This window comes from Rhea pennata, chromosome 3, assembly GCF_028389875.1.
Source record: "Rhea pennata isolate bPtePen1 chromosome 3, bPtePen1.pri, whole genome shotgun sequence".
NCBI lineage: Eukaryota > Metazoa > Chordata > Aves > Rheiformes > Rheidae > Rhea > Rhea pennata.
The window spans coordinates 60,071,067-60,083,210 of NC_084665.1; the positions used below are offsets into that span (position 1 = coordinate 60,071,067).

Here is a 12,144-nt window from a genome sequence, read left to right on the forward strand (position 1 = left end):
TAATAAAAGGGCATAGGAAATAGGATTTTTTGTTTTGTTTTGTTTTGTTTTTGAGCCAAATATCCAGCTGCAAGAAGAGTAAAACCAGTAACTTTATGAGTAGTTTTATGATTTCACCTTCATTCTGTGATTTGGTCAGTTCCTTTCTGTCTCACATATTTTGAAAAACCTGTAAACTCTTTCAGGGGCTACTGTGCTCTAACTTGATGACAGTTTTACTGTTCGTGGGTCCTTTGGCTTAGAAGGGTGAAAGTACTGTTTGCAGTTCTGATTTGGTGAAATTTGAGCCCTGTTTGTAGCACAGTTCATCATAGTGGTTGTAGCATTTCTGCCTTGCTCTGAACGCTGTGCCCCTTCCTCATTACATTACTAGTAACTGGTTGTAAAGCGCTTAGGTTGGAATGTAGTTGAAAGCTGGAATACTTCAGTATAAGTAGGCCTAAGCACTTGCTTGGTTGGGTAGACAGACCCTCCAGCTGTCCCCGTGGAACAGGCTGGCTAAAGCGTCTACTTCAAGGGAATTCCAGATAAGAAGGGACAATCTTGGGGTATTGAGACCGGTTCCCTGCCATTAGAAGAGAATGTCCCTCATAACAGTGAACAAACTGCATCTTAAAATCAGGTAGACTTTTCCCTGCCTTGAAGGCTGTTTCAGAACCTTCTTATCCTGATGCTTAGAGCTTGTCTCCTAATTTGCAGACTAAATATAGTTCTGGCCAAACTGTTCTCGTGCTGGTATTGTCTCTTACTTTAGTTACCCTTCCTTATTATTTAATCTTTTATGATTTATTTAAAGGGAGAAATAATATCTTCTCTCAGCTCACATTTGCTAGGCTAGGCAGACCAGACCCTTTTTGGACTCGCGTCTCTAAGATAGGAAGTCTATTTCCTTTTTCATTCTGGCAATCCTCTCTGCACCTGTTTTAAGTCATTCATAACCAGAATTGGATATAGGATATTCCAGATGAGCCCTTCGCTATGCCCTGCCCAATTATTTGGATGCTTCGCTATGTCTGGCTTGATTTGATACTTGATCTGATACATCCAGGAACTAAGTTTGCCTAATAATGGTCTCACATGAAAGACTTTGAATCGTTCTGTGCCATAACCCAGCTCTCTTTTCAGGAGGATATCCTACTGTGTACTCTCTATGCATTGCTAGTGCTCTGCTGCATGGCATATCCTCACTTGTTTAAATTCTTGCAGAACCAGTATTGCGAAGATGCTGTATTGCAATACATTAATCATGAGCAACAATGACTGATGTGTGGGCAGAGCTTAGGCAGACTTGTTGTGCAGTCAGGCTTTGCTAAAGATGGTGGCATAGACTAACTATGCAATTATGCATGCATCTGTCTTGGTACCATAGGCAGAACTTTAATCAAAGACCGTATGCTGTGTTAAAATCCAGCAACTGGAAGCAACTGCAGAAGACAAGTTCTTGAATGAAGTAAATAGCCTGGTTATGAGAATTGTTTCTGAAATTTAATGATTTTTATAAGCCAGAGCACTGATGTGTAGCAGTGTAAATCCAAAGGAAGACAATTTTGAAAGAAAAGGTAATTGAGGTAGCGTCTTTATTTGGATTGAAAACTGGTATTAGATCCCATTATCCACTTGAGTCCTCGTGGACTTAACAGCCTCCATTAGTTCATTCCCTGTTCTTTCGTAGCTATATGTGTAATAATACACATCACTTTGCCTAGCTGATATCTTGGTTAGCTTCTTCTTCTTCTTCTGCATTATCTGTAACTATTTCAGGATACATCTCAAACTTGAAAGGAATCGATATCCTTAATAAACTGAATGTTACTCTTTTCTACAGGAACTGACAGATTCTGGAGAATAGTAAGAAACAATTAAAACACAGAATTTTGAGATATGCATACACTGACAGTTAATTAAAAAGGGCAAAGAAAACTTCCACTTGCACAAAACTGCCTATGGCCAGTGCAATTCTGATTCTTGCTCTGTAGTCACTTTGTGGGCTCAAACACATTACATATATGATTTTTTTTTTTACTTCAAACCTTCCCTCAGCGTGCATGTGGAGAAGTGAAGCTGCCCTGCTTACTATCACTGATTCCTAGATTTTTTTAATCTGTTCTCAGATAACGTAACTCTGGCAAATATGAGTATATATTATATGAGTCATTGAAGTTTAAGGTCTTATGTCTTGCCTTGTGCTGTATAGACATATTTGGCATTACTGTATAAAATGCAAAATTGCTCATGTTTAGGGAGTTACTGTCAGAGCACTTTGACTAAAAATCTAATAAGATTTATGAAAAGTATGGGGGTCAGTGCTACAGTCTGAGGATAATTAGATCCTTTTTGACAGAGATCTGGACGACTAGAGTTGAACTTAAATATACCTTAATAGAACATATTTTTTCAGTTGAGCCTGGCTTTAGTGAGGCTACTGCCAGCAGTGGTCTGCTGATTGAAAGGTGACTTGTCTTGTGACACTTGCAACTGCATGTGATCTGTATTGCTTTTGGCTGTGCATTGTAGGTCATTATACTATCAAAACACAGCACAGCTTTTCCACTACATTTTTGAAGAGCATCAGGGAGGAAGCAAAAAACAGAAAAGTAGTTACTCTCAAAGCTTCTGATGAGACCAGCACACAGGAGACCAAGGATTATTTACTTTATCCTTGTACAGAAGTCTGTGTGCAAATAAATGCTACTATAGAGACAATCTAGACTTGAAAGGAAAGTATAATAACTTTGTTATTATCAAGGATAATAGCTTTGCTTCTGCTTTGGTTGTTTATAACCATCTCTTCTCTTTTTCCTCTTAAAATTTTTCAAGCAATGGTTTCAAATTCTTCCTCTGCTGCAAAAGGCATCAGATTTTGTGTTTTAAGCTGTTCTATCTCAGTTGTATTTAAATATCAGTAAGACTTAAGCTGGGAGGACAATAAATTGCTTGTTAAGATGTATAATGTGGTTCTTGAGAGTGAAATTGATCCAGCCCAGTCTCATGTAGCTGGAAAATCCCTCACCATCCCTGCAGCATGTGAAAGTTAAGGTCAGCACTTCAATGGAAAAGGCTTGAGAAGGAAAAGGCCAGACCTGGTATCAAGGTCCCATGTTGACAAGTAGTGGTAGGCAATGGGCATAAGTTAACATCCATGTCACAAGGTAGAGTTGAAATCATACATGAAGTGTCATGAGGCCTGATCATTTCAGATAGAACTGGCCTCCCTTTTCAATGCAGGGGTGAAAAGTACCATGCAGTTAGGAAAAGTGCTCGTCAGTGCTTGGTGGGATAGTCAGGCTCTCATGAGGTTTACAGAAAGTCACAAAATAACCTGTGCAGTTTGCAAGATGGATCCATGCCTGTCAGCAAGTGTATCTTCTGTTAGATTAGATTTTTGTCAGTTAGTCAAATACTAACATGCCTAAAACATTTTGAACTTCTGACCTTTTTTGTGTTGCTTAAACACAGTTTATATGACAAATTAGAAGTGGAGGTAAAATTAGCCTAGGTGTGCTAAAGTTAAATATAGCTGCCTCACGCGAATGGAGCATCACCGAAGTACAAGTATTGAAAATCCAATAATAATAAAAAAACCTTGCCATGACATTGTCCCCCGCCTTGCACTCAGGCAGGCAGTCTGAGTGAATGGCAGTGCCTGCAGTTCAGCTGGAGAAAACAGAAGCGTTCAGAGTTAGTGGGTGGTTATGGTCATTTTCCCAGTGTCCATTAGATTTTGGGAAACAGAAGCCAGAGCGGTGATCAGCAGAGTCAGAGAGCTGGTGGAGGTTTCCAGGTTACCAAACTTGTGACACAGTGGTTAGGCTTTAGTGGAGTGCTGTTGTGTAAAACCTGAGTGGTGGTACTGATGGTGTCAGTGGCTGCCAAGATGGAGCCTGTGATGTAATGGTGAAAAGAGGCTGCCTTTGAGGAAAGAATTCACTGTGGCCAAGCATGAAACGAATGTAAATGCCAAATAAGATGTGTCTTTTCAGCGTACCTCTGGTGACTGATTGCTGGCAATTTGCTTTATATACAGGAGCCAAAATGTAAAGATGGGAGCGAATACTTTGACAGCAGAATGGACAACTTTACTATGGACACTCTGGTGCCGTCCCAGCTTTCCAGTTTGCTATGGTCACCCGGCTCTAGCCATGTCCTGTCCCAGAGAAGTGAATCCATTAACGCTGTCAGCAGTGATGCTTTGAGGCAGAATATTTATGAGAACTTCATGCGGGAGCTGGAGATGAGCAGGACAAATGTTGAGAACACGGAGACCTCGTCGGAAACCGAAGACTCCAGCAGCGAGTCACTCAGCTCCTTAGAGCAGCTCGATCTGTTATACGAGAAAGAGCAAGGAGTGGTGCGCAAGGCAGGGTGGCTGTTCTTCAAACCCCTGGTGACTCTGCAGAAAGAGAAAAAACTGGAGCTGGTCACCCGGAGGAAGTGGAAGCAGTACTGGGTAACGCTCAAAGGTAAATCGCAGCGCTGCTCTTTAAGCTTGACACCAGCCAGTGTTTGCTTTGTGTGACAGCAGCTTTCCATGCATGCTGCTTTCTGTAAGCAGCTCTGTGAGCATGCCTGACTTTGCGGTTTACCCACGTGCTGAAAATGGAGCATGGGCCCATGCAGCTTTCTAAGTCAAAGTAGTGCTTACATGTGTTTAGTATTGCATGTGCAACCTTGCGTTTTATACCATAATTGGGTTTGTTTTGTCTGACTTTCCCATTTCTGTACTCAGGCAGAACTGGGACTTCAGAGGATGCTTTTAGATGTTTGGAGGTCAAAGACCAAACTGAGCCAAAGCTTATGAAAATACGAAAGTTGCACCTCTGTATCAGGGGCAGGAAAAATTTAGGGATCAGGAGGAGTCCCTGGTGCACAGGCCACCATTTCCTGGGTTTACTTAAAGTTGGGGTGAGTCAAGGTAAAAACATTCAATTTGCTGCGTGTGCTTCAAACAGTAACATAGCAAAGAGCTGAATGCCTCCGTGCTGAGGCGTTTACACAGAAAAGTTGCCCCGTGAAGGTGCAATTCTGGGCAGAGGAAGCTGAGGCAGCAGCAGCAGGGGAAGCTCTTTGCCGGTGGCACCCACGGCTTGGCGTGGGGCACTCGCTCCCAGAGCTGTGGCCCCATTGTAGCACTCACCGATTTCCCTTCGCTTTCAGGATGAGTCTTTCACGTTGCCTGCTCCCTGCGTTACTGAACGCTCGAGTCTTGCTGCCTTTCCGTGTCCCCACTTTGCCATCTTCCCCATCTTCTCTTGCTGTGAAACAGCCCTGTGGGAAGGCAATCCACTTAAAAGAGAGTGCTGCCAGTGGGCTGGTGTGTGATTATTGTGTTCGAGCGAGCAGGTCACGTTGATGGCTCAGAGTAATGGAGGAGGTAGGTGTGCCGCAAGAAGTGTATGGGTGTCAGGAAGTATGAGAAGGAAAATAACATCTATTGTGGGGAGGTAGAGAAATTTAATGCGTGAGTTCATAGATTTTTTTTTTTTCTGAATTACATCCAAAGGAATTTGCCTTTCAGTAAATATAATGCTAAGTTAATGAGTAAGGAAATGATCAAACTTAATAATTTCCTAGCATATCTGGGACTGGAGGAGAGAAAATAACAACTTTCCCACAGGTTGCCCTTTTCAAAATTCTGCTTGAGTGTAACCCTGGAAAAAAATGGAACAGCAAACAGCAAGTGCTGAGAAAGTTATAGTTGATAGTGCTGATTTAAAAGAAGTAAACTCGAATGTAGTAATTCTACCTCACAATTCAGAGACCTGTTATCAAGGGATCAAAATGTAGGCAGTCTTAACAGTTTAAATCACTTATCCCAATCATCAGATAGCATGAATCATGCTTACAAGCAGTATATACAAAGGAGAAAAACAATATCTGAATGCCACCCTTTTCTTGTATGTGTTTGTGTTATGGAGTGTGAATACAAGTCTGATCTGCCTCTTCTAAAACACAGGTAGTTTCCTAACAATCTTGTCAAGTGCCTACACTGAAGTATATTATATACTGATAGTCCGTGCATTTCTGGGATAATGAAGCTTTGGTGCTCTGGAAAAGGGAGCTCAGGTGGCTTGTGTTCAGTTCAGTTCTGTGCTGTGAAATCAGCTTACTGGTGACCTTGAGCAAGCTATGCTCCTTCTTGCTACCTGAATTTACCCATCTGTAAAAGAGGAATAATAATATTCTTTGTAAAAAGCTTTATTAAATGCTAATATTATAAAAAGTATTAGACGGTATGCTGTTTATATAGGATGAGTGATATGGTGCATTCATGGTGCATAATGTCTTCCGCTTTGTTAGCTGTTTTAAATACACATTCCTCATTTCCTTGATCTCATACCTTTATTGTCCTGTAGAGAGTTCTGATGCCAAGATAAACTTGCCTGTCTGGATATCAAGGCGTAGTTCTGTTTTCATAATATGCCATATCAAGATCAAGGCATTTGCTTTAGTTCTCCTTATATAGGGTTTTGAACAAATCTGTGGTTAATTTGTTCTTGAAATTTAAATAGCCAAGATATTTTAAAATATGACTTAAAATAGCCACATATGCAAATGGAGAACAGCATGTTTCTTTGCACTCTACTGAGATGTGTTTAATTATAAATATGCAGAAGCTTATAACCATCTGGTTACCTGCCAAACTTGAAAGTATACATGTCCTGAGACCTCCAGTGTACTTTCAGGGCCATCAGGATCTTAGCTTGAATAGTAACCTTTTAACAGGAGGAACTCTCTTTCCCATCTGTCCTGTCTAATTAATTATTTTTAACAAGGGAAATTGCTTTCCCATCAATCTCCCCCCTCAGTTCGAGTTTGATCAAAACACTTGAATCATAGTCAGTCACAGTGGGGCTGTCAGAATCTCTGAACCAGCTACTTTTAGGGTTCAGTTCATGTAGTCCAAAAGTATACCTGGAGATGCATTACACCTAAACATACATGCATACTCTTCAACCATTTTTGTTGTTGTTGTCGTTACAAGTAAATGTAAGCATAAAGAGCAACACAACTTTAGTTATATTTCTGATAACATATAGAGGAAACATGGGACTTTAGAACTACCACGTACCAAAATACTACCATGTACCAGAATAGAACTTAATTTACACTTTCCTAAAACACAGAAGTAGAAGTGGTTGTACAGTGTTGCTGCTGCTGAGTGGAAGAGGAGCTTTTCTGGTTTTGTTTGCTCTCTTATGTTGAAATGACCAAAAAAATGCTGTGCCTAATATATTGAGTGGAACAAACCCTCTTTCTTCTCTTGCATCTACAGAGATCTCCAAGTGCTTCTGTGTCTTATGGGAGAATAAGGGATGGCTGGTAAGGGGGAAAGATGGGATCAGCTCTAGAGGATTTGCTGTTACCCTAAATAATCTGCCAGATACTGTGGCTAGTAATAGAAAAAGGTGCACATAGGTAGTTTTCAGGCATATCTATTTCTTGGATTCCTTCCTTTGAAAACCTTTCTGTTGTCAACTGATTTGGTCACTAATTTCTACTGTGTATTTGTTTCCCTTTTCTTGTAGCTGTTTTACATTCATTGGCCCTAGAGAATGCAACGAGATCCATCTGACTGATTTTTGCTTTTCAAATTCTATTGATTGAGTCTGTAAGAGAGGCAGTGGTTTCCACCTCATAACTTTTCATATCAAATATGCCCTACAAACCCAAAGAGGACCACTCTCCCTCTTTATAAGACAGAAGAATAAAAATGCCCTTGATTTTGATTCTGAATTTAGATTTTACCTCTCAGTAAGCTCTGCCTTAGATTTGCCTAAATTAGGATGATGTATTTGGGATTTCCAACAGTGTTAAATGTTAGAGAAGTGTTAAAGGTTTAACTCAGATTTTTGTAAATGTTTTAAAATCATATATAAAGGAAACATTTCTGTTTTGTAGGCTTTGCAATGTCCCATCCATATGCACTTTATAGATACATTTGTATGTGGATACATACACGCAGTCCGTCACACACAGACGCACCACCAGCCTAGGTTTTGGGCCTGCCTTGTGCTGTAATACCTCATTGATTTCAAGGAAAAACAACAACAAAAAGCAGACAGAGAAGTAACAATAATGTAGCCCTAGCAAACTGTTAATCCTTATTTTGGCTGAGTTTCAAATTCTGAATAGAATATGTATAGGGGTTACAACAGTATTCATAGAGTACTGGGCCCTAAGGGACCACTGATCATTTAGCCTGAGTTGCTGTGTAACTCAGGCCATAGGCCTTCCCTACATAAGTTCCTGAGTGAATTAGAGCATGGCTTTTGGAAAAGGCTTGCCTTGATGGAGAATTCATAACTATCCTCAGCAGACTGCTCAAACCTGCTAGGTTATCCTCGTTTTTCAAGATGTATGTATTGTATCTGATCTTGGGTCTTCCAGGTTAAACTTCTAGTCATGGCACTGTGATAATTTATCTGCTAAATTAAAAAATAACAATAATAAATGCTATCATTAAACTTCCCTTTCCTAGGAGTGAAAGTGAGATGTACTTAGGTATTTTCTCTAGATGTAGAACTGACCTAAGAAATTCTTAAAAAAAAAAAAAAAAAAAAAAAGAGATAATTTTTAACAAGATTATTTTAGTAGAGCTGTTCAGACTGTGGCCTCAGGGACAGGTAAACCAGCACAGCATAGAGAACAGTGGATTGCAACATTGCACAGGAATGAGTGGCTGGCAGGGGATGGAGGAGACCGGCACTTCTTAAGGGAGCTTCGCTGCCAAAGACAACATGACAATGTAACACATTTCTGGGGGCTGGGATCAGGTCTCCTCTGTTGTCCTCCATAAATAATTCCTTTTGTTACATGTGCGATTGTCATTGGCGTGGATGGAGTTTGTTTTCTGGATGCAAGTCTAGGATCTTGCATGTTATGCTATCTCTGAGACTGAGAGTAACCAAACTTAGACTCTTTAAACTTTTTCAAATTAATTGGATTGAGCTCATTGCTTAAGTCCACAATTTGCAGGTAGGTTCACAGAAATACAGTTGGTAAGTTTTGTATGATGCTTTGTATGCTGGGCGGAGCAAAAAGTTTCTGCAAATCTTTTCTGCCAATACAAAGGTTGTCTCGGTGGTTGTTATGAGAGAGGATTAGTTCCCTTAAATAATAAAGAAACACAAAAGCTGATTTAAATAAGGAGGGATTAATGTTTTGTACATGCTTTAATGTTTTAGAAGGCTATCTACTGAGTTGTTCTGTTTTTTCTTCAGTCTCTGTATATTTGTTGGACGAATGTGTCCCTATTACCTGTCTGTTCCAAATTTTCATTGGCAAATTCAGCATTATCTTGCCTATTTTTCTGTTTAGAGGAAACTCCTTTTCTCTTCAGTTCAAGAGAGAAATGAAACTGATGTTCCCCGTCACTGAAGGATGTCTTAATTCCCCAAAATATTAATACATGAGAACCTGAACTAACTTTCTCTTTTTTTGGTCCTTCCCCTAAACCTGAAGGTTGTACTCTGCTGTTTTATGAGACCTATGGAAGGAATTCGATGGAACAGGGCAGTTTGCCTCGGTACGCCCTTTTTGCAGAGGACAGTATAGTGCAGTCTGTTCCAGAGCATCCTAAGAAAGAAAATGTATTCTGTCTCAGCAATTCTTTTGGAGATGTCTACCTTTTTCAGGTAACAATGAGCATACATAAATTTGTGATTGTTTCCAATTAAGGTGTTCATGGATATGATTTTATATATACACATATGTACACACACATCATGCCTGTAACTCTCACTTAAAAATTATAGTAAAATTGTACTGTTGCACTGTGCTATTGCAAGTGTGTGGTATGATTTGATATTACTCCAGCGGGCTCAGTTAATTACAGGTCAAAAATAAAGAGAACAGACAGCAAAAATGAGTGATGCAAACCTGAAAGACATTTACTTCCTGGTCACAAGCTTCTGGGAGATCAACTGTACTCTTAACATTTTTATACCTCTGTAAGCATTCCACATTTATAGAATGATAGGCTCAACCATGAATCTGCTGGCCTCAAAGAGCATTTGCTTGAGCAAGACTTTCAAAAAGAAGGCTAAAAATAATCTGAACATCTTGGCTGCTTAGCTGCACCACTAGAAATTTTAATAAAGAAGAGTATTATGTGAACTGCCTGCATGAAAACATGTTGATTCATAGGTGCACTTGTAAATATATCTGGAGACATTTTGTTCAAATGTGTTGCCCTTACTTTGCTGTGCTCTTTCAACTAATTTGACATTTTAAAGTAAGCAAATATTTCTCCTTAGACCTTGCTTTTAAAGTTATCCCATTTGCCATGTGAGACCAGAGGAGTTTCATCTGTGAAACCTGTCAGTTTTCACCTTAACTAGCTGGAGGGATTGAGGGCTACAAGTCTCATCTGTTCTCCAGCTCCTAGGTCTCTTTGTGCTATCTGACCCCTCAGATCTTGCAGGTTTAAGAAGCTGAACGTTACAGACAAGTCGTGAGGGCGTGTGGAGAATGCTAGCAGTTCCTTTATTTCCATAGTTGTAAAGATAAAACTTTGAGTCATTTTAAAATAAAATGCCTGAGATCTCAGTAAGCCTGTCAGATACGTATTATCTCCTAGAGCTGCTGATTCATTTTTGGTATCTCTTATTTGATTATAATGTTGCACCATGCTTTTTTTCCACAGGCGACAAGCCAGACGGATCTGGAAAACTGGGTTACTGCCATACATTCGGCTTGTGCTTCCCTCTTTGCAAAGAAACTCGGCAAAGAGGACACCGTTAGGCTGCTGAAAAATCAAACCAAGAGTCTCTTCCAGAAGATTGACATGGACAGCAAGATGAAAAAAATGGCAGAGTTACAGCTCTCTATTGTTAGTGATCCAAAAAACAGGAAGGCCATAGAGAATCAGGTACTGGAAAGAATACCATTTCTTTCTACTACAGGATATTACAATAGAAGCATATTAATCATTATTTCTTGCTTTAGGCTCTGATGGTTAATGCTTTCTAGGCCTGAGAGAAATTGTCTTGGAGATAGCTGGCATGGTAGTCATAATTATTGCCAGGTTTCTGCTGCATTTGAGAACAGTGCAGGAAGTAGGCCAGCACTCAAAGCTGAGAATTGGACCAATCTGTTTTGTGAGCACATAAGTTATGTCTTTTCTCCTTCTCTTTTTGCTTCTGGAGAAATGTGATTAATTTTTATTTCTCTGTTTTATGAGATAATTATTAATAATATCTAGCTGTTACAGAGCATATCACAGAATATACAGTATGTTCTATGAATATTTAATTTATTATTGAATTACAACAGAGATTTAAGATTAGGTTCATAGTAATACTATTCTGCACCTTAAGAGAGGATGTGACAAGTACTTTATCGAAATAAAACTGGAAGAAGGACTAAAGCAGCAAAAATGTGTGCTTCAGTTGAAATTCAGCCATAACTGAAATGTCAGGTCTACAAAAGCCCTGTAGGAGTCTAAAAGAGAACAAGAATTTAAGACATGGTTTTTACACCTTAGATGGGAAAGCACTTACGTGAATACCCTGAGTGATGCTGACAGCAGCTGGAGCATTGCTCCAATATCAACTCAGAAAGACGGGGGACGTTTACTCAGTCGCTAACAGCACTTCTTGTAGCACTCCATTTGTGTGCTAGCAATTTCTTTTTAATCTCAGTGATGGCCTAAGCCCATCACTGCTTCGTTTGCAAAAGCTTGCATTGTACAAGCTAGAGTCAATATGTTTTTCGCCCATAGGTGGAGCGGACAAAATGTTCTGAATCATCTGTGGCGTCCCCCTGCAAATTTGTGTGTAGGGTTTCAATGCCTCACGTGTTATTCTGATCACAGGTTCATATTATGATTGTAGAAATGCGTGAATCTTGGCTAAAGTAATAGCTTGGAACTGAGGAAGCTTCACTACTGAAGTTTTGTTTTTAAAACAAAAAACAGAACAACACCGTGGGGTATAGGTACCTTGGGATTTTAGCCAAGCCATGCTTAAGACAGCCAGGGCTGATTGATGAGCAGCAAATGTTTTGTGCTAGAACTGTTCTTCAGTTAAAATAGTCACCTTACTGTGTGCATAGTGTTGCATATACATAAAGCCATACTCTAGCTTTTACGATGTTAACCAGAAATCAGTCCAGTGATGCTTTATGGGCTGTGCCCATGGTTTT

General features: G+C 39.8%; 1 protein-coding gene across 1 annotated transcript in view; it reads left to right on the top strand.

Annotated features, from left to right (window-relative positions):
* Positions 1-12,144, top strand: part of TIAM2 (TIAM Rac1 associated GEF 2) — a 180,062-nt gene that overhangs the window by 92,233 nt on the left and 75,685 nt on the right. Inside the window, exons 5-7 of the mRNA XM_062572409.1 lie at positions 4,025-4,460; positions 9,463-9,635; positions 10,646-10,870. Coding sequence (XP_062428393.1) covers positions 4,025-4,460; positions 9,463-9,635; positions 10,646-10,870 — 834 coding nt within the window. The remainder of the gene's footprint in view (positions 1-4,024; positions 4,461-9,462; positions 9,636-10,645; positions 10,871-12,144) is intronic.